The sequence below is a fragment of the Coptis chinensis genome, chromosome 1 (assembly GCF_015680905.1).
Source record: "Coptis chinensis isolate HL-2020 chromosome 1, ASM1568090v1, whole genome shotgun sequence".
Lineage (NCBI taxonomy): Eukaryota > Viridiplantae > Streptophyta > Magnoliopsida > Ranunculales > Ranunculaceae > Coptis > Coptis chinensis.
The window spans coordinates 18,539,840-18,561,695 of record NC_141456.1 but is presented as its reverse complement, the minus strand read 5'-3'; the positions used below and the strand labels follow the sequence as shown (position 1 = coordinate 18,561,695).

At 37.9% G+C, this 21,856-nt stretch overlaps 2 protein-coding genes across 2 annotated transcripts; one reads left to right on the top strand and one right to left on the bottom strand.

The window, feature by feature from the left end:
* Positions 1 to 11,238: 11,238 nt before the first annotated feature.
* On the top strand, positions 11,239 to 13,848 carry LOC147522668 (uncharacterized). Its single transcript, XM_086594687.1, has 4 exons — positions 11,239 to 11,450; positions 11,540 to 11,988; positions 12,317 to 12,917; positions 13,063 to 13,848. Exons 1-4 carry the CDS (start codon positions 11,355 to 11,357, stop codon positions 13,519 to 13,521), a joined length of 1,605 nt encoding a protein of 534 aa, XP_086450813.1. The 5' UTR covers positions 11,239 to 11,354; the 3' UTR covers positions 13,522 to 13,848.
* Positions 13,818 to 21,766, bottom strand: LOC147522667 (ABC transporter A family member 7-like). The gene is made up of 18 exons (XM_086594677.1): positions 21,561 to 21,766; positions 21,038 to 21,422; positions 20,875 to 20,954; positions 20,658 to 20,802; positions 20,461 to 20,580; positions 20,247 to 20,371; positions 19,351 to 19,509; positions 19,063 to 19,225; positions 18,863 to 18,988; positions 18,678 to 18,761; positions 17,659 to 18,008; positions 16,799 to 16,999; positions 16,445 to 16,554; positions 16,224 to 16,308; positions 15,169 to 15,297; positions 14,948 to 15,053; positions 14,659 to 14,747; positions 13,818 to 14,261 (listed from the first exon to the last, which is right to left on the bottom strand). The coding sequence occupies exons 1-18, from the start codon at positions 21,642 to 21,644 to the stop codon at positions 13,962 to 13,964; spliced, it is 2,841 nt and encodes a 946-aa protein (XP_086450803.1). The 5' UTR covers positions 21,645 to 21,766; the 3' UTR covers positions 13,818 to 13,961.
* Positions 21,767 to 21,856: the final 90 nt, after the last annotated feature.

The following is a 21,856-nucleotide window of genomic DNA, read 5'->3' as shown; positions in this document are numbered from 1 at the left end:
AACAACGCGAGTTATTGTTTTGTTTAAGTTTTTTTTCTCGTTCCCTTCTAACACGTTGTGTCATCATTCTTTTTGTTAATATCTATAGCAAAGGAAACAATATAAAAATCTATATAATAATAGCTATAAATGTGTTGGAGTAGTGACAACAATTTGAAATTTCAAAAATAAAATCAATAAAAAAAACAAGACAGAAAGTAAGAGCTCTATAGTAATAATACAGTTTGGTGGAGAAATAATTGTAGACAATGGTAGAATAAAACACATCGACAATATTAATAATATGGGAAGTTCAATTCGAAGCTGACCTGAGCACCAGACGACGGTTGAAGAGAGGGAGGAATGTCAGCCGTTGGGCGCTGAACAATTAAGAAATATAAAATAAACAAATAAATAATAGACTTAATTGCAATGCATCAAAGCAATGATGTATAGATAGTAAGTCACAAGGTGACTGAAGTAAGACCTGGAAGGCACGAGGTGGCTGAAGATTCAACCTATCTTGAGGGGGAATGTAAATACGTTTTTTTTTGTTTGAAGGTTCCTCAGACGGGTGCATTGGGCGCTTGCCCTTATACATTTGGTCGGTTGGGTTGCTTAATAAAGATAAATCAGAAAAGATTAAGTTAATACTAAGCAATATAGAAGAAGGAAAAAAAATTTAATAAGTAGGAGCAAGTGAGCAACGGACATCGCACAAGTACGAAGGGTAGTAAAATTCATAACAAAATAATAGAAAAGTGTGAGAAGTTGAAGTAGTACCCGAAAGGCAGGTGGTGGTTGAAGGGTCAACCTATCTTGGGCTGGATCAGAATTATGGTTTTCATGGTTCGAAGGATCCTCGCGTGGATTCACAGGGCGCTTGCCCCTGTCCACCATTTGGGAGGCTGTGAAGAAGAAGGCATGAATGTAGAACGCATGAATATGTCTAGCTTACATCACATAATTCAAATTAAGGTACACAATAAGAGAAGCATTCTTACAAGTACTTGGATGTAAGAGTGAAGTCCCAGTATACTCGTGGAACTACGGAAGCGAGTTCCAAATATCTTGCTACACGCTCAATCCACTCCTGAACTATACGTAGAAGCACATGACAATGGCACGAAATTCAGTCAGAAGAAGAAAATCAGAAAAGTTTCTCAGACATCCATAGAGCATAATGAGTTGGTGACAATTAGGCGTTTGAACTAACATGTACTGTTTTTCACTTTGCTTTCTTTGTCAATTACAAACTGTTCGATATGAAGAAAGTGTAAGTCACTCCAGTAAGAATTAAGTTACAAAGTTGCACAAAACTGTCAAGTTACCGTGAATAATAAAAAGTATGGCAGGTTTCTTTAAGGATTTGCATCTGGCAGGTTTTAATACAAAAAAAAAAAAGTATGATGTATCAAAGTAGGCCCTGCTTGCTTCCACTATTGCGACACAACAATAGACGCCACATTCAAAGCCAAATTATCTTTTCTATTCCCAGAAACTAAACTAAACATGGTAAAGATTCAACACTAACAAGTAAAATTTCCGAATTTTCTCATGTGTGACCAAACACAGCAATATTACATTTTCTTGGGTAAATAAGCCGCAAGGCCCAAAATAAGCTGAAATGAAGGTACTGGGTTGAGAAGAAGAAATGAGAAAAAACAGGCTCAAACGTAGTGCAATAAAATGGACGAAAGTTGACACTCACAGCTCTTGGTGGCTCCTTAACTACAACTTTTCCCTTGTGAATTTCTATTTCTGCAGAGCAAGCTTCGATACAAGAAAGACAATATTAGCTAACCAGTGGTAATCTGCACTATTGAGTTTATGCACTTGAGTAATCTACACTATTGAAGTTTGGGTCTGCACAACAAAGAAAAATGTAGATTGGCAAGTATTAAAGTAATATTATTTGTATAAGTTAACACATGAAATCAGCACACCATTACCTTTTATTGACAGACTATCACGCTTTTTGTTTGTGGGTGGTTAGTGCCTTAAACAAAGAAAGGGACCCAAGGAAAAACCTGTCGAAAAACATTACGTTAAATCAATGTTAAAGTAGTAATGATGACTTAACATACTTAAAGCAACTGATGACTCATAGAGCCAACCAATACAGTGACCAGATTTTGTAGCCACTAAAAGAATGCAACTAAAGAGATCAGTCTCCTCAGCTAAGACAAGCTAGAGCAAGAAAGCGAACCAGTGCACCTTCAGAGCTTAACTTAGGAACTGACTACCCTTGAAGAAACCCAATGGGGAAGGACAGCAACTCAGCAAGACACAACCCCATGCAAAGAAGTATAGATTTTGAAGATGCATTTCTTAAATATGAACCATACGATATTCCATGAAATAACAATGTGATAACCATTTAACAATATACTGACTTGTCAGCAAACTTTAATCTACCCCATGAAAAGAAGTAACCCCAGTCTCCCTCTTACATAAAATAAATTGGGTATTATAAGAGAAAAAAAAAAGTATTTCATATGGTTGTTTGCTAATAGAAAAGTTGCTAACCAAAAAGCACGAAGAACTCCACATTTCTAGCGAGTTGAAAACCACAAGAAATTAAAGAATGAGTAAAATGTTCAATAAGACTTACTATGTGTATGGTGTAGAACATGGAGATGGCGAAGAGTAAAGATTCTAATTGAAAGGTAACTTTGTTTGAAAGGTAATTGAACCCTAGATCCGTTTTGATTTTAAAGGATTCGGATGATTTTGAAGAGAGCGAGAAGAGAGAGACGGTCGGGAGATTTAGATTAAATTGAATCTAATGAGGTCGGATGTTAATGTGTAAAGCAGCCGACGGTCCGGTATATGTTAGATGGTCCACGTCATAAGTGAGAAAACTTTATTAGAGTCGTCGGATTAGGATGGGGCCATACTGCATTCCTCAGTATTGTTAATATAGTATTGACAGACTATCACGCTTTTTGTTTGTGGGTGGTTAGTGCCTTAAACAAAGAAAGGGACCCAAGGAAAAACCTGTCGAAAAACATTACGTTAAATCAATGTTAAAGTAGTAATGATGACTTAACATACTTAAAGCAATTGATGACTCATAGAGCCAACCAATATAGTGACCAGATTTTGTAGCCACTAAAAGAATGCAACTAAAGAGACTGTCATCCGGTCTCCTCTCCTAAGACAAGCTAGAGCAAGAAAGCGAACCGATTGCACCTTCGTGAGCATAACTTAGGAACCCGACTACCCTTTGAAGAAACCCAATGGGAAGGACAGCAAGAACTCGGCAAGACACAACCCCATGCAAAGAAGTATAGATTTTGAAGATGCATTTCTTAAATATGAACCGTACGATATTCCATGAAATAACAATGTGATAACCATTTAACAATATACTGACTTGTCAGCAAACTTCAATCTACCCTATGCAAAGAAGTAACCCCAGTCTCCCTCTTACATAAAATAAATTGGGTATTATAAGAGAAAAAAAAAAGTATTTCATATGGTTGTTTGCTAATAGAAAAGTTGCTAACCAAAAAAGCACGAAGAACTCCACAGATTTCTAGCGAGTTGAAAACCACACGAAATTAAAGAATGAGTAAAATGTTCAATAAGACTTACTATGTGTATGGTGTAGAACATGGGGATGGCGAAGAGTAAAGATTCTAATTGAAAGGTAACTTTGTTTGGAAGGTAATTGAACCCTAGATCTGTTTGATTTTAAAGGATTCGGATGATTTTGAAAAGAGCGAGAAGAGAGAGACGGTCGGGAGAGTTAGATTAAATTGAATCTAATGAGGTCGGATGTTAATGTGTAAAGCAGCCGACGGTCCGGTATGAGTTAGATGGTCCACGTCATAAGTGAGAAAACTTTGTTAGAGCCGTAGGATGGGGGCCCTGCGGGCCCCATACTGCTCTGTATTGTTAATATAGTATTGACAGACTATCACGCTTTTTGTTTGTGGGTGGTTAGTGCCTTAAACAAAGAAAGGGACCCAAGGAAAAACCTGTCGAAAAACATTACGTTAAATCAATGTTAAAGTAGTAATGATGACTTAACATACTTAAAGCAACTGATGACTCATAGAGCCAACCAATACAGTGACCAGATTTTGTAGCCACTAAAAGAATGCAACTAAAGAGACTGTCAGTCTCCTCAGCTAAGACAAGCTAGAGCAAGAAAGCGAACCAGTGCACCTTCAGAGCTTAACTTAGGAACTGACTACCCTTGAAGAAACCCAATGGGGAAGGACAGCAACTCAGCAAGACACAACCCCATGCAAAGAAGTATAGATTTTGAAGATGCATTTCTTAAATATGAACCGTACGATATTCCATGAAATAACAATGTGATAACCATTTAACAATATACTGACTTGTCAGCAAACTTTAATCTACCCCATGCAAAGAAGTAACCCCAGTCTCCCTCTTACATAAAATAAATTGGGTATTATAAGAGAAAAAAAAAAGTATTTCATATGGTTGTTTGCTAATAGAAAAGTTGCTAACCAAAAAAGCACGAAGAACTCCACAGATTTCTAGCGAGTTGAAAACCACACGAAATTAAAGAATGAGTAAAATGTTCAATAAGACTTACTATGTGTATGGTGTAGAACATGGGGATGGCGAAGAGTAAAGATTCTAATTGAAAGGTAACTTTGTTTGAAAGGTAATTGAACCCTAGATCTGTTTGATTTTAAAGGATTCGGATGATTTTGAAGAGAGCGAGAAGAGAGAGACGGTCGGGAGAGTTAGATTAAATTGAATCTAATGAGGTCGGATGTTAATGTGTAAAGCAGCCGACGGTCCGGTATGAAAGTAGATGGTCCACGTCATAAGTGAGAAAACTTTGTTAGAGCGTAGGATGGGGGCCCCATATCCCCATACTGCTGTATTGTTGTTAATATAGTATTGGCGGACTATCACGCTTTTGTTTGTGGGTGGTTAGTGCCTTAAACAAAGAAAGGGACCCAAGGAAAAACACAATTCAAAAACATTACGTTAAATCAATGTTAAAGTAGTAATGATGACTTAACATACTTAAAAGCAACCGATGACTCATAGAGCCAACCAATACAAAGTGACCAGATTTTGTAGCCACTAAAAGAATGCAACTAAAGAGATCGGGGCTCCTCAGCTAAGACAAGCTAGAGCAAGAAAGCGAACCAGTGCACCTTCAGAGCTTAACTTAGGAGCTGACTACCCTTGAAGAAACCCAATGGGGAAGGACAGCAACTCAGCAAGACACAACCCCATGCAAAGAAGTATAGATTTTGAAGATGCATTTCTTAAATATGAACCATACGATATTCCATGAAATAACAATGTGATAACCATTTAACAATATACTGACTTGTCAGCAAACTTTAATCTACCCCATGCAAAGAAGTAACCCCAGTCTCCCTCTTACATAAAATAAATTGGGTATTATAAGAGAAAAAAAAAAGTATTTCATATGGTTGTTTGCTAATAGAAAAGTTGCTAACCAAAAAAGCACGAAGAACTCCACGATTTCTAGCGAGTTGAAAACCACACCGAAATTAAAGAATGAGTAAAATGTTCAATAAGACTTACTATGTGTATGGTGTAGAACATGGGGATGGCGAAGAGTAAAGATTCTAATTGAAAGGTAACTTTGTTTGAAAGGTAATTGAACCCTAGATCTGTTTGATTTTAAAGGATTCGGATGATTTTGAAGAGAGCGAGAAGAGAGAGACGGTCGGGAGAGTTAGATTAAATTGAATCTAATGAGGTCGGATGTTAATGTAAAAGCAGCCGACGGTCCGTATGAGTTAGATGGTCCACGCCATAAGTGAGAAAACTTTGTTAGAGAGTCGTAGGATGGGGGCCCCATATCTGCTCTCAGATTGTTAATATAGTATTGACGGACTATCACGCTTTTGTTTGTGGGTGGTTAGTGCCTTAAACAAAGAAAGGGACCCAAGGAAAACCTCGTCGAAAAACATTACGTTAAATCAATGTTAAAGTAGTAATGATGACTTAACATACTTAAAAGCAACCGATGACTCATAGAGCCAACCAATACAAAGGACCAGATTTTGTAGCCACTAAAAGAATGCAACTAAAGAGACTGTCAGTCTCCTCAGCTAAGACAAGCTAGAGCAAGAAAGCGAACCAGTTCACCTTCAGAGCTTAACTTAGGAACTGACTACCCTTGAAGAAACCCAATGGGGAAGGACAGCAACTCAACAAGACACAACCCCATGCAAAGAAGTATAGATTTTGAAGATGCATTTCTTAAATATGAACCATACGATATTCCATGAAATAACAATGTGATAACCATTTAACAATATACTGACTTGTCAGCAAACTTTAATCTACCCCATGCAAAGAAGTAACCCCAGTCTCCCTCTTACATAAAATAAATTGGGTATTATAAGAGAAAAAAAAAGGTATTTCATATGGTTGTTTGCTAATAGAAAAGTTGCTAACCAAAAAAGCACGAAGAACTCCACAGATTTCTAGCGAGTTGAAAACCACACGAAATTAAAGAATGAGTAAAATGTTCAATAAGACTTACTATGTGTATGGTGTAGAACATGGGGATGGCGAAGAGTAAAGATTCTAATTGAAAGGTAACTTTGTTTGAAAGGTAATTGAACCCTAGATCTGTTTGATTTTAAAGGATTCGGATGATTTTGAAGAGAGCGAGAAGAGAGAGACGGTCGGGAGAGTTAGATTAAATTGAATCTAATGAGGTCGGATGTTAATGTGTAAAGCAGCCGACGGTCCGGTATGAGTTAGATGGTCCACGTCATAAGTGAGAAAACTTTGTTAGAGTCGTAGGATGGGGGCCCTACGGGCCCCATACTGCTCTGTATTGTTAATATAGTATTGACAGACTATCACGCTTTTTATTTGTGGGTGGTTATTGCCTTAAACAAAGAAAGGGACCCAAGGAAAAACCTGTCGAAAAACATTACGTTAAATCAATGTTAAAGTAGTAATGATGACTTAACATACTTAAAGCAACTGATGACTCATAGAGCCAACCAATACAGTGACCAGATTTTGTAGCCACTAAAAGAATGCAACTAAAGAGACTGTCAGTCTCCTCAGCTAAGACAAGCTAGAGCAAGAAAGCGAACCAGTGCACCTTCAGAGCTTAACTTAGGAACTGACTACCCTTGAAGAAACCCAATGGGGAAGGACAGCAACTCAAAGAAGACACAACCCCATGCAAAGAAGTATAGATTTTGAAGATGCATTTCTTAAATATGAACCGTACGATATTCCATGAAATAACAATGTGATAACCATTTAACAATATACTGACTTGTCAGCAAACTTTAATCTACCCCATGCAAAGAAGTAACCCCAGTCTCCCTCTTACATAAAATAAATTGGGTATTATTAGAGAAAAAAAAAAGTATTTCGTATGGTTGTTTGCTAATAGAAAAGTTGCTAACCAAAAAAGCACGAAGAACTCCACAGATTTCTAGCGAGTTGAAAACCACACGAAATTAAAGAATGAGTAAAATGTTTAATAAGACTTACTATGTGTATGGTGTAGAACATGGGGATGGCGAAGAGTAAAGATTCTAATTGAAGGGTAACTTTGTTTGAAAGGTAATTGAACCCTAGATCTGTTTGATTTTAAAGGATTCGGATGATTTTGAAGAGAGCGAGAAGAGAGAGACGGTCAGGAGAGTTAGATTAAATTGAATCTAATAAGGTCGGATGTTAATGTGTAAAGCAGCCGACGGTCCGGTATGAGTTAGATGGTCCACGTCATAAGTGAGAAAACTTTGTTAGAGTCGTAGGATGGGGGCCCTATGGGCCCCATAATGCTCTGTATTGTTAATATAGTATTGACAGACTATCACGCTTTTTATTTGTAGGTGGTTATTGCCTTAAACAAAGAAAGGGACCCAAGGAAAAACCTGTCGAAAAACATTACGTTAAATCAATGTTAAAGTAGTAATGATGACTTAACATACTTAAAGCAACTGATGACTCATAGAGCCAACCAATACAGTGACCAGATTTTGTAGCCACTAAAAGAATGCAACTAAAGAGATTTGTCGGTCTCCTCAAATTAAGACAAGCTAGAGCAAGAAAGCGAACCAAAGGCACCTTCGAGCTTAACTTAGGAACCGACTACCCTTGAAGAAACCCAATGGGGAAGGACAGCAACTCGGCAAAGACACAACCCCATGCAAAGAAGTATAGATTTTGAAGATGCATTTCTTAAATATGAACCGTACGATATTCCATGAAATAACAATGTGATAACCATTTAACAATATACTGACTTGTCAGCAAACTTTAATCTACCCCATGCAAAGAAGTAACCCCAGTCTCCCTCTTACGTAAAATAAATTGGGTATTATAAGAGAAAAAAAAAAGTATTTCATATGGTTGTTTGCTAATAGAAAAGTTGCTAACCAAAAAAGCACGAAGAACTCCACAGATTTCTAGCGAGTTGAAAACCACACGAAATTAAAGAATGAGTAAAATGTTCAATAAGACTTACTATGTGTATGGTGTAGAACATGGGGATGGCAAAGAGTAAAGATTCTAATTGAAAGGTAACTTTGTTTGAAAGGTAATTGAACCCTAGATCTGTTTGATTTTAAAGGGTTCGGATGATTTTGAAGAGAGCGAGAAGAGAGAGACGGTCGGGAGAGTTAGATTAAATTGAATCTAATGAGGTCGGATGTTAATGTGTAAAGCAGCCGACGGTCTGGTATGAGTTAGATGGTCCACGTCATAAGTGAGAAAACTTTGTTAGAGCCGTAGGATGGGGGCCCTGCGGTCCCCATACTGCTCTGTATTGTTAATATCGATTGAGTTTTGGGATTTACCTTATTTGTAGAGATTGGAAAACTTGTCATATTTCGTTGGAGCAGAGGAGAAAGATGAAAGGGTACTAGTTCATGACTTGGGCTCTTTAACAAGCATACATAATAGGTAGGCTACTTTAGTTTGTGTGATTTTTTGTTCTATATTAGTTGGATTACTTATGTCGTTATGGCATTTGTCAGGGCTCATGAATTGTTTTATTATTTGAAAGGTGGACAAGTATATTATGGAGAAGAACATAGCAAAATATTTGGTCATTCGCAGTTTGGGACGATATATGAAGAAGGATAGAAGATTGTTATTGGCGAGATTGTTACATTTTTTTTGTAGAAGTTGTATATCTGTTGAATTTCATATTCTGTGTTGGTGTATTTGATCTCAATGCAGGGCACTACTCATTCATTTTGTTGGACATTAGGCAGGAGCCCAGGTGGTTAAAGTGTTTCCGCAAATGCTGGCCGACATGGTTAGTTTATTTTTTTAAGCTGCAAATGTAAGGTTTATTAGTGAACTTGTGATGATGAGTCTAGATAGCTAATAAGGTTGGAAATGGCGAAACACTTTGCCGGATGATTTATCTTTTATATACATGTATATTTGTTTTCAAGATCTTGGTTAATTTAATCCTTGGCTTTATGAGCTTTTTTATATATATCTTTCGAGATAATTAATGAGGTGTATGATGGTTATTTGGAGGTGTAAGACCTTTGCTAGGTGATTGGTGGTTATTTGTGGATTGCAGGTGAAAAGATTAAGAATTGAAATATCAATTATTTTTTTTTTTTTTTTTAAAATAGCTCTCCCACGGTCTATAGCCGTAGCAAAAAATCATATCCCACGCATCAAAACCGTAAGCAAAATGCCCTTTTCCCACGGTACAACACTGTAGGTAAAAGTGACCTTTTGCCACGGCCCAAAAGCGTCGGAACAAGTTACCTTTGTCCACAGCCAACAACCGTCGGTAAAAGTGACCTTTTGCCACGGATTTTCCAACGGTTTCTACCGTGGCCATACCGACGGCAAAAGCTGACGCAAAGACCGTCGTTATTAGTAGGCTTTACCCACGGTCATGACTGTGGGTAGACTATTTCCGGCGAAAGCCCACGGTCCTGCGATGGTCCAAAACTGTGGGAAAAGCCCTTTTTCCACAGTTTTGGACCGTGGGCAAAAACCTGTTTTCTTGTAGTGAGAACTTAACTGTTTTTGTCAATCGCTTTTTGTTTAAATTTTCTGATGTTGGATTTCAATAAAACTCCATGAAGAGCTCATGCCTAAGGTTCTTGTGCAGTTAACAGGACCGGAGGCATTACAGGAGGGGGTACGTGGGGAGCTACGACAGACAGGCAGAGGATTTACACGAACATCACAAACAGTGGGAAGATGAACTTCACATTTGCACCATCAAAGAAAACAACAACTGGAGGGGAACAGGTAGCAATGCATGCTCAAACTGGAAAAATCTTATGGTCTACGGCTAACCCAACAAACCTCACTGCTAATGGTCCTGTTACAGTGGCAAATAATGTCCTGTTTGCTGGATCTACAGATCCAAAAGGCGCCATATATGCAATGGACGTCAATACTGGGGAGAGATACTATGGACTTATGAGACAGGCACCACAGTGTATGGTGGTGTGTCTTTAAGCGATGGGTGTATCTACTTGGGGAATGGATGTAAAGTGAGTTTTGGAGTAGGTATTCCCACATTCACCGCAGAAACTTCACTCTATGCCTTCTGCCCTTCTGCATATCATCGTGTTGTTCGCACATACAGAATAAAAATAAATACGAACTTTGTAACGTAGCTGGTTCTCATAATATTATTGTATTTTGGTTAGTAGACTAGTAGTGATACTATGCTAGTGCTCAAAATCTTCTTAATGACTCAATGTTGTTGATTTCAACCACTCGATGATAATAAATTGAGGCGACAAAGAGATGCTTATATTTTTAAATAATCTGCTATTTTAAGAAAACAGTATTATAGGTAGACTCCCAAAACCGACTCTTACTTGGAGGAAGAAACGTACATATAGACATATAGCGTCTAATCTGTATACATTGAAGCAATGGTTGTTAGATACTCTTGCTTCAACAGGCCACAATTGCATCACTAAGAAGAAAGTTGACCTTAGTGTGTTAATCCGCGTAATATAACTTATCATCTTCTAATTTTATCCAGTCAATTAAGCAATAGAGTGTTTTGGGTCAATTCAAAAAGGCAGTGCTGCTAAAGTATACAATTAGAAACTCAACAGAATTTTTTTGCTGCAAGAAATCGTGCATCCACGTGTAGAACAAGAGACAACAGAAACAAGAAAGAACATAATAATTTAATACCATATATCTAATTATCTATTCATGGAAGAGTGGACAATTAATGAAAGATGAGTTCCCCCACATGGACAACTATAGATATGTCTAAACTCTAAAGTCTAAGCTAGGCAAGAAGGCACGCGACGTAACCATTTTAAGGGAAGTCAAATTCATAAAGTTGAATGGCTCATCACATTATATATTGAACTAGATCTCATGTTCCCTTCTTGTAAGATTAATTTCCAGCTATAATGGTGTTTCCTTCAGGAAGCCTAAGACAATACCATGTTCTCTTCATTTTCTCTGCATGGTGTGTAATTCATTCTAATGCAAGCAAATCTTCAAATGTAAGTGATGTTCCTCCTACTCGATTAATCCTTCGTAGATTCTCAAGTACAATCAGTCTAAGTTTGTTTTGACGTGTTTCTCTGCCCAGTGGGTAAACCATGGCGGCGATATGTATAACAGGAGATACGCAGAAAGAGAGGTAAAGATCAGCCCATACACTGTTTCAAAGCTGAAGCTGAAGTGGGAATTTGTTGCAGGGAAGGACATAACTGCAACACCAGCGATATTCGATGGAACAATTTATTTTCCTAGTTGGAATGGGCATGTTTATGCAGTAAAAGCTGATGATGGATCTCTTGTGTGGGAGAAAAACTTAGAAGAGCTTACTGGACTGAAGTCACCTGGACTCATATTTGGTATTAATGTGACCGTAGCAAGAGCCACCCCAACAGTAGCTGGAGACATTCTCATAATAGGTCTTTATGGCCCTGCAATAGTTATCGCGGTTCGAAGAGCAACAGGGCAGCTACTATGGTCGACTCGGCTTGATAGCCATGATTCATCTCTTATTACTATGTCTGGAACTGTCTATAAAGGGTTTGTATTCAAGAACCACTCTTCTTATTCTTATGTGATTTGCGTTTCCTACTTTGAGAAAAAACTCCATGGCACTGTTTGTCTTGTTTGAGTAATGGTCATCAGGTGATAAGGTAAAACATAGTGGGTTCAAAGTGATACCACAAGTTCTGTAACTTTTTTTATTTGCATGTAGGACTGCGTTGTAAGCTCTAAATATAAAAGACTAAATTAGCGTATACTAAAAGAAAAAGACCAATAAAACAGACTGATGGAACTGTATTGGTGGCTCAGTAAGTAGTTAAACACTTAATACTTAGTGAGCTGTGAATTGGATGTTTGATTGCAGAGGTTTTTATGTGGGGACTTCATCAGTAGAAGAAACCTTAAGTTTTGAACAATGCTGCACGTTTCGTGGTAGCATGGCCAAGCTAGACATCGAAACTGGTGCAGTCTTGTGGCAAACCTTCACCCTTCCAGACAACTTCGGTAAAAGGGGGGAATATGCAGGAGCCGCCATATGGGGTAGCAGTCCTTCCATTGACATCAAGAGGAACCTTGTCTACGTAGCAACAGGTAATCTCTACTCAGCTCCTAGCCATGTAACCGAATGCCAAGAAATGGAGAACAATCAAACGGTCCCTACTCATCCTGATCAATGCATTGAACCCGAAAACCACGAAAACTCAATACTGGCATTCAACATGGATCATGGGAACATCAGATGGTATAGACAGCTTGGAGGTTATGATGTATGGTTTTTTGCTTGCAATAATGTGTCTACCCCTGGTTGCCCTCCTGGTCCAAACCCAGATGCTGACTTTGGTGAAGCGCCCATGATGCTTACCATATTTGTTAATGGGACCAAGCGTGATATAGTAGCTGCAGTACAGAAAAGTGGATATGCATGGGCTCTCGATCGCGACAATGGCAATACCATCTGGTCTACTGTAAGTATATAAGAGATACAGGCTTGATGTTCACAGCATGAGTGAAGAGTGTCCCTCTGTTGGAAACTTGGTCTTTAATTAGTTATGATGTTGGCTTCCGATACCAGCTCCCTCAAAACGTTACTCACTTGAGTTTAATGTGCAGCTAGCAGGACCTGGAGGCCCTGCTGGAGGAGGTACGTGGGGAGCTGCCACAGATGGGCTTAGAGTTTACACGAACATTGCTAACATTGGGAGGATGAATTTCACACTTGCACCATCAAATAATAAGACCACTGGAGGTGGATGGGTTGCACTGCATGCTCACACTGGCAAGATCCTGTGGTCTACAGCCAACCCAACAAACCTTGCAGCTAGTGGCCCTGTTACAGTTGCTAATAACGTCCTCTTTGCTGGATCAAGTGATCCAAACGGATCAATATTTGCGATGGACGTTAGTACTGGAAAGATACTATGGACCCATGATACAGGTGCCACTGTATATGGTGGAATGTCCGTTAGCGATGGTTGTGTCTATGTGGGAAACGGGTATAAGGTGAGTCTTGGAGCTGCTATACCAACATTCACAGCCGGGACATCACTCTACGCTTTCTGCATTTCATAAATGCTTTTAGTTTACCAGGAACATAAAATATCATATCCGTGAAGCAAAAACACAGCTCCACTCCCACGAGTGTGGAAAACATATCGAATTAGTTGCATTTTCTTCAAGCAAAAGTCGCAGTTATCTTTTGTATTCTCATTTTTTACCAAGAGGTGTCAGTAGTCCACTGGGTGGAAATTGCATGGGCAGTCCCAAGTGCAGGGAAAGTATTGAGTTCTTCACTGAGTTCTATTCCGGTGAAAATGATCTGAACTCTACTTATTACGACTAATTCCGTTTTATCTTCAGACAATCTATTGAGATATGAAACTATTTGGATTTAAAGGGTTTTGCATATTGTTTAACTTCAACGTACCGTCTGGGCAAATCTAGAAAAAAGTAACAATAATAAAACTAAAGAATATATAGTAGTAATGTAGTATACACCTCATCCGTACTGATCATGAAAGCTGATTAAATGCTTGATCCACTTGAGCAACCTTGATGAACACATCCTCCAGGGTAGTATCAGCTAGACCCCAAGCATGTATAATGAACTTCTCCTTTGCATTAGCAACTGCCTGGAAAATATCTGCTATCCTGACCTCATCCTTCCGCAATTCAAACTTCTGGGTTCCTGATATATGGTATATCCTGTTGGCACTGGAAGAGAGCTGTTTTACCAATTTCTCTACTTCCTTCTCCTGGCTTACAGATGTTGTCATTGTAAACACATAAGATCCTCCATATCTAGCCTTGAGCTGTCACCACAAGTACACATACATGAGAAATCACTGTAGTAGTTAATAATGTTGCATCAATGATGTGGCATACTAAAAAGAAATAAACTCCTGATTCCAACACAATGGATCGGAGTTAAGAGTCAATAACTATGCTATTTATATTGAAATTGAAATGCTTAAACAGCAGACACATCCCCTAGTACCCAAATAGTTCAGGGCAATTACTTCTTGGGGCATCAGACTGAAACTTTCCTTGACTTATAATTTCACCGAGGCCGTGTGGGCAGACACAGTATGAGTGGCCCAAGGAGTCCACCTAGGCTTTATTTACCATCAATAAAAAGTTCATCTCACAGTATTGCATTGGAGATTTTATGGGATCAACTACTTTCACATAAATTACTCAGGAATCTACCTCTTTTGGATTTCCAATGCACTGCAAACTTCCATCAACAAAAATTCCCAATCGATCACATAGTACTTCCGCCTCCTCCATTGAATGCGCTGAAATCATATTATAAAGACATTGGAGGGGTTTCAAGGAAAATGTATGCCACTATAATTATGCACAAGCTACAACATCAAATGCAGAACAAAAATGCCTGGAAAGCCTGTACACTATGCTACAGAATATTATGGGGTGAAATATCCAGTTTCTTCAAATGATGCAACACATCGTAAATTACAGAATGGATGAGTATTACTCGTTAGAATAATTGCACGGTCTTGTTTTGCACGCTTCACGACATTCCACAAATTATTTCTTGAGGCTGGATCTAATCCCGTACTAGGTTCATCCATGTAGACGACCTTGCAAGAGTTCAAAGAGATGTGCCATAAGAAAGGCCTTTTGTAATACTACATGTCCAGAGATGACAACTAGCTTAATATGTTAGTTCATTTATAGATTAAGTGACTGACATACTTTGGGATCACCAATTAACGATGTGGCAACACTAAGCCTCCTCTTCATACCTCCACTGTATTTCCCAACTCGTTTATCACCGACACCTCCATGAAACAGATTGACACTCCTGAGAGATTCTTCCACTGCCTGAAGGAACAGAATGGAGAAGAAACGTAAGAGAAAATTTCAAATCTCAGAAATCCACATCTAAAATCAGCTAAGCAAAGTAAGACTTATAGGGGCACCCATTTCATCATATTAAAAGAGTCCGAAAAGGATATTACTCGTGCCACCAGTTCCACTACCCACTCGCAAAAGGTCTACAATTTCAGATAGAGTAAAGGTCCACTATAAGAAACATTTTTTTTTATATTCTTTTTTATGCACAACCCCTTCCCACTCCCCCAGACACAGGATTTTTTTTTAATTTTCACTAGGCTGCTTAACACTGTTCATAACCACCCAAAAAAAAAATTCTTATGATTACTTATAATTTAACCAAATATTTGAAATATTATCAGAATTCCACTGATCAAGCAAAAGAGAAACTTTCATGAACGAGCAACTCTCTAAAAATATAAATAGTATATCTTGCACCATCAAATAGGCAAATACCCTCATAGTCTCGTACAAAAAGACCACAATTATGTGATCATACCTCAAATTCAAGATCAAAAGAAGGTGGGTCCACATGATATGAAAAGAAGGGGCCTCTTTTTCAGTAGTCGATTATTATTATTTCTGGTCTTCACATGAAATATGTTTCACAAAAATAACAATTGGCAAGGAAAGTTCTTTTCTGATTAAGGTGACAAGCGCACTTTTATAGCCAAAATATTATGCCTATAAAAGTTTCAATCTGGGACCCAGTATAAATATGTGGATCATGGTTGGCCTACTGCAACCTCTAAAATTGGAGTTTTCCCCTACCGCACCCACAAAATTTGAGAGGGTTTATGACAGAGCTGCCTCAAAACCCGCCAAAATATATCTACAAAGAAAACATTCATGGACGTATAAACTTAATAGCACGATTGATCATCAATATGAAATTGATGGCAATCTCTACTTACTTGAGCTAGGGCAACACCTTTGAGGTTCTTCAATCTTCCATAAAAAAGTAAATGCTCCCTCCCTGTCAGTGTTTCCCATAACAGGCTGTGGCAGTCCAAAAAGAAAGCAAAAGAAACAATTTTGTCAGATAAAAGCAAGCGGACTTATGTAATTTGGGGTCTATGGTTGATGGATTTTGTAATCAAAACAACAATGGAATGACTTGAAAGTTGTTGCTTACTCGTGCTGAGGACATACACCCATGCTGGTATATATTTTGTCCATGTCAGTTCTTATGTCCATTCCGTGAATGAATGCTGTGCCGGAGGAAGGAGGTACAAGTCCAATCATCTGTGACAAGTGATGGAAATTCTTTCATGTATTTACAAACTCATGGATTTATATTTTTCTTATGTTTTGAAACAGGGAGCTGACTCGTTGTCTGCGAAAAAGAAATCTATATAAATAGATGAGACAACAGATGACATGACTCTCTTTCTCCAATATACTTATTAAGTTATTATATCTGAATGGCATGTTATGATGTGAGCTGTGCATGGTTTACAAGCTAAATAAGTTAAAAAATTCTACTCACCATATTAATAAAAGATGTTTTTCCAGCACCATTAGGACCAAGCATACCAAAACATTCCCCTTGAGGCAAAGCAAGAGACATCCCTTTAACTGCAAACGTTCCTGGGTTTCCATCCTCCCCTGGATACATCTTTTTGAGATCATCACTGATAATGGCATAATTCATACTGGATTCGAGTAGTAATTGTTTCACCTTCTCCCTCTGATACACAAAAGTATAGAAATAAATTTTTTTCAATATTCATAAGAAAGTAGACATTTCCATCATTTTAAAAATAAATGTCTTAGACAAACTGGAGCATAGAACAAATAAAAGGCCTAAAGTTTTGGAACAAAAAATTAATCTATTGAGCAAGGATGATCTACCACTGGCATTGTGATAGTAGTGCCATAGGGCATCGAATGCCATGCTAGTCGACCCAACCAACTTTATTTAGGACCAAAAGTTGGAATACATATTAAATTAACTAGAAACAGAAGATCATAGAAAATGAATAAGTATACGACCCTACCATAAACATCATCACATTCCAATCTGCTAATGGGACACACTCCCACAGGTAGATAACATGCACCATCCATACAAATGGTAGGAAATCTCATATTCTGCCTAAGTTTCAGTGACACGGATACGTGTGTCTATATCCGACAAGGAGACAGAATATCCGACAAGGTGAAATACCAAAAAATGAGGTATATCACATACAATATGTGCGTGGGTAGAGTCAGACACGGATACCTGGACACACATCTGACACAGATTATTTCTAAAATATGGTGTGTCCGTCTAACATAGTATTCTACTAATACTTTCTGACTTAGATAACTAGCATGCTTTTATTTTCAAAGAGAAAGAGATACCTCTAAGGAAACATCAGACTTCTCCATTCTAACAGAAACTTTGGATCCCTGTCCACCCCAACTTGACCACTTGAATGATAGTGAACGCTTCTTCTGGAAGTTTTTCAAGAAAAACAAGGGGTGTTTTCTGACCCCACTTCCTATTGACACAACTTGATCAAAGTAATATGCAACAGGAAGAATTATAAACCATTCTACAAACATGATCAGTAGGACTTCACTCATCCCATTCGTGCTATCGTTCAAGTCTCTCCAACGCATCCCATCAGCCCTAGCAGATTGCCCAAATTCATAGAGCCCACGATATAGAGAAAACCCAGGAAACATCTCCATAAGAACAATCCATACTCCTACAAAAATAAGAAGTCCATAAATATTGGTGGACGAAAAAAGTGAAGTACAAGAAAGTTTAGAACAAATTGTCAAATTGCCAATTCTCCATAAGTTCGAACTTGTTGAGGGTGTAAATGCTTTGAATATCTAGAGGAGGCTCGGAAATGGAATTTAGGTGGGACACACCTAAACATGGGGTGGAAAAATCTCAACACATATAATTGCTACTAAATAAATATGAAGAAGACTATGCTAAACTTCAGTGAGAGTGTAAGGATAAATTACTTCTTGGTGCAGAAGGATACCACCAGTAGATGTACAATGTATCTAACCAAGGAGATCAACTAGCAAATAATTAACTTGGTTGAACCCATTTGACCATCACATTCAATTCTGATGAAGCTTGGGTTAATAACAATACATTATACAACTTGAATCACTTCAGGAAAATTTAGCATGATTAATCCGACTGCCGTCCATACTTAACGTCTTGTTTCAATACACTTGGTGATCCTTGAATAATTACTCTACAGGAACTTCAGATTCAATAAAATCTGACAGGACCAGGTGACCAACTATACCATTAAGACCAAATTATCCTATGTATAGACATGTTACATGTACTATGTGCGCAATAAATGTAAGTATGCACGCCCATATGAATGTAATTTTGGGTTTGTACTCACTTGGAAAGGATGTCTCTTGAACAAAGAACTGGAAAAGAAAGGCTCCTAGGAGTCCTGATCCGAATACATATATGTGCCCCATTACTGCCATCATCAAATTCAAATCATAAAACGTAAACAAGCTTCTCCATTCATGGATGGTTTCACATTCCATACAATTATCATGCATATGAAGGCTAACCAACCTGTTGCAATCTTAAAGTTGGAAAACAGCGTAGACACAAGAAAGGCGAGTGCAATTTGTAAGTTGGCATAGATGAAATAGAACACGAATTGTATGCTATAATCATTCGATGTGAAAAATTTTAATCCTGCATTTAAGAAAAATGATAGTAGTTAACTTACTGCATTGTGCAAAGAAGTGCAGTTTATAGTGGTATCTTACCAATGATTGAGCCAAATACCACAAAACATAACATGTATGTCAAAGACAGAAAGAAGAAGTACGCATATGAAATCATCCAATAAGGACCATCGCCAAGCCCATGCATTTTCATCATGATTCTTAAGTTTTGTTGCTTCTCATAAACCAGAGATGTCATTACAACCTACATCAAGAGGCAGGGTGTAGTAAGAGCAAAACTACATAGAGTAAAATATTAAACTAATAATTTGGAAAGAAGCACAACAACAAAAAAATAATAATAATAACAATAATAATTGTCACACTTACTGGAAAAAGTTGCAAAACAACCCATGTGAAAAAGAGTGGACCAAGAACACTAGTGAAGTCCAGCGTGAGTCTTGTTTCAAGTTTAGGCATTTCTTTGACAAAATCAAATAGCATTTTCACACCAGAGCCCCTCAAGAATCGGAGGTAGGCATTGGAGACCTATATATGAGAAGCAACAAAACTTTAAAAAAAAAAAAAAAAATCTTCCAAAGACGCATCAATCTGCCAAAGAAAGAAACTAAAAAATACAAAACACGGAAGCAAATAGAAAAAAACAAATTGTTCATCTGAGGCAAGCCACAGAGCTAGAGTAATGTGTTTTTCTTTTCCCAGACTATACGAATCAAATGTCTAAACTCTGCACAGTATCTAAACAAAAAGATACTTCATCTTTTATAAATTTTCCATGTTAAGAATAGCAGCCTGACGCTTTGTAATTGTACTGTGGCCTACTGGTCAAGCCTTGGGAGGTCAGTTCAAAGTCTTGGGTTTGATTCCCACCTTCCCAGGGGAAAAGGGCATTTAAGGGGCTAAGGAATAATGTCAAAAAAAAAAAAAAAAAAAAAAAAAAAAAGTATCAGGTTAACACTTATTTGTTACATGGATACCTAAACTAGCTTAAAGAGGGAGTGGAACACGCAAGGAAAGTTCTTCGTCTCTTCGTATATTAATGCGAGTTAATTTGAAAATATGCCAACTTGTCAGAGCAGACACTTGTAAATCTTGAAATAAAAAGAAAAATTCCAGTAAAGTGAAACTGGGACAAAAGACGATCATATAGTGCCTATCTCTTTAACCCAGCCAGAATCTACTTTCACAGTCACCACATTTTGATCAAAAGTAAGAATACTATTTAGCAACATAAAATTCGAAATGATGAAGTATAGTATTCATACCACATTAGCTAAGCGTGGAGCCCGCACCAGTGGCCGAACACCCTGACCGTTGCCATTGTTATTGGTGGAATTATACCAAATAGTGACATTGAAGTTATTTTTGTCAGAGTTCAAGAAATCATAGGCTGCAAAAAATATAAAGTTTTTTCAAATTTAAGTTTGAAATCAAAACCAACACATTGAGCATATGAAATAGAACTGAAAGCAGACAAACCTGCGACAATCTCGTTAATGTTTCCGTCTGAATTTCCACCAATGTATCCCTTAAAAATTTCGTCATTTACCAACGACGAACTTCCGCGCCACAGTTGTAAGTTCCTTAAGCATCTTACTTCTAACTACAAAATAGTAAAGCCGTGAGTGTGCCTAGAAAAGCAATCATGAAGAGGACTAGGGAAACAAAAGTATCACCTTTTTCCAGTGTCATAGATGATATCTGGATAGGAACAGAAAATGGAGGGAAAAACAGGCACTGTGGTTGAAGTACATAAACAGGACTATCTGAGGTGAAACCTGGTTCAACAAAATTGGTATATCCAGCGTCTGTGTAAGTTCCCTGAAAGATTTCCAACAACCATGTTGTTATGTTATGTTACCACCAATAATGTCTACAAATGCGCAAACATACCAGGTAGAAATCGGCTAAAGTATTCAAAATGTCAGAGGAGTTGAAATCAAAGCCACTTGCATAAAAATTCTCGGCCAGGCCTATCACAACATAAGAAATGCAACTTTATGTAAGACAAAAAAAAATGGAACCAACATATAATAAGGAGGAGACGTGGTCTTACTTTGTCCAAAAGATTGATTACCACCCGTGAATAATGTAGTAGCTGGGCAGGAACCTATAGACCTGCATGACTCGTCGGGCAAGTCTGAAAACGGAATAGACTCAGTTCTGACTGCACGATTCTCATGTTGGGGTACAGTCGACAAGACGGGCCATGTTGGTGGTTTAGAAATGGGACAAAACACTGCTTGTACTGAATCAGAATACTGTATCCCGCATTCTGTCTTGGCACATTTACCATCCCGACTTGTATCAGTACATATGCAGCCACATTTGAGTCCAGCCCTGTTAAATTCCTTGTTGGCTATATTTTGTATCACAACCATTAATATACAGAGAAAAAGCGGGAATGTTACTAGCCCTGCGTTTGTTTTGTAATTACGTTTCTGCAAAAAATATATACGTTAGTAAAATAATAATATAAAAAAGAGGCAGTGAATATTATATTATTATTAAGTTAACGATGTCATAATAATTCTGGCAGAGTTGATACGAAAAGAGAAGACAGAAGAGAGATAATAAACCTGAAACGTGAGATTCTTTCTGAGTAGAGCATTGGCTTGAATCAAGAAACTTGCAGGCCCTTGTGATGAACTACTACCTGCCATTCTTCAATTAATGCCAACCAAAAAATCCTCCACGCTTTTTCTCTCGAAAAGTATTAGCGCCTTTTTGTTTTGCTTTGTACGGAAAAGAGAGACAAAAGTTTGACGTGTGTTGTTTTTTTTAAGGCCGGCCACTCTATTTATAGGCAATATATAAACGTAATCTCCAGTTCAATTGACCCATTCAATTAGCATGAATGAGAATCATATTCGAC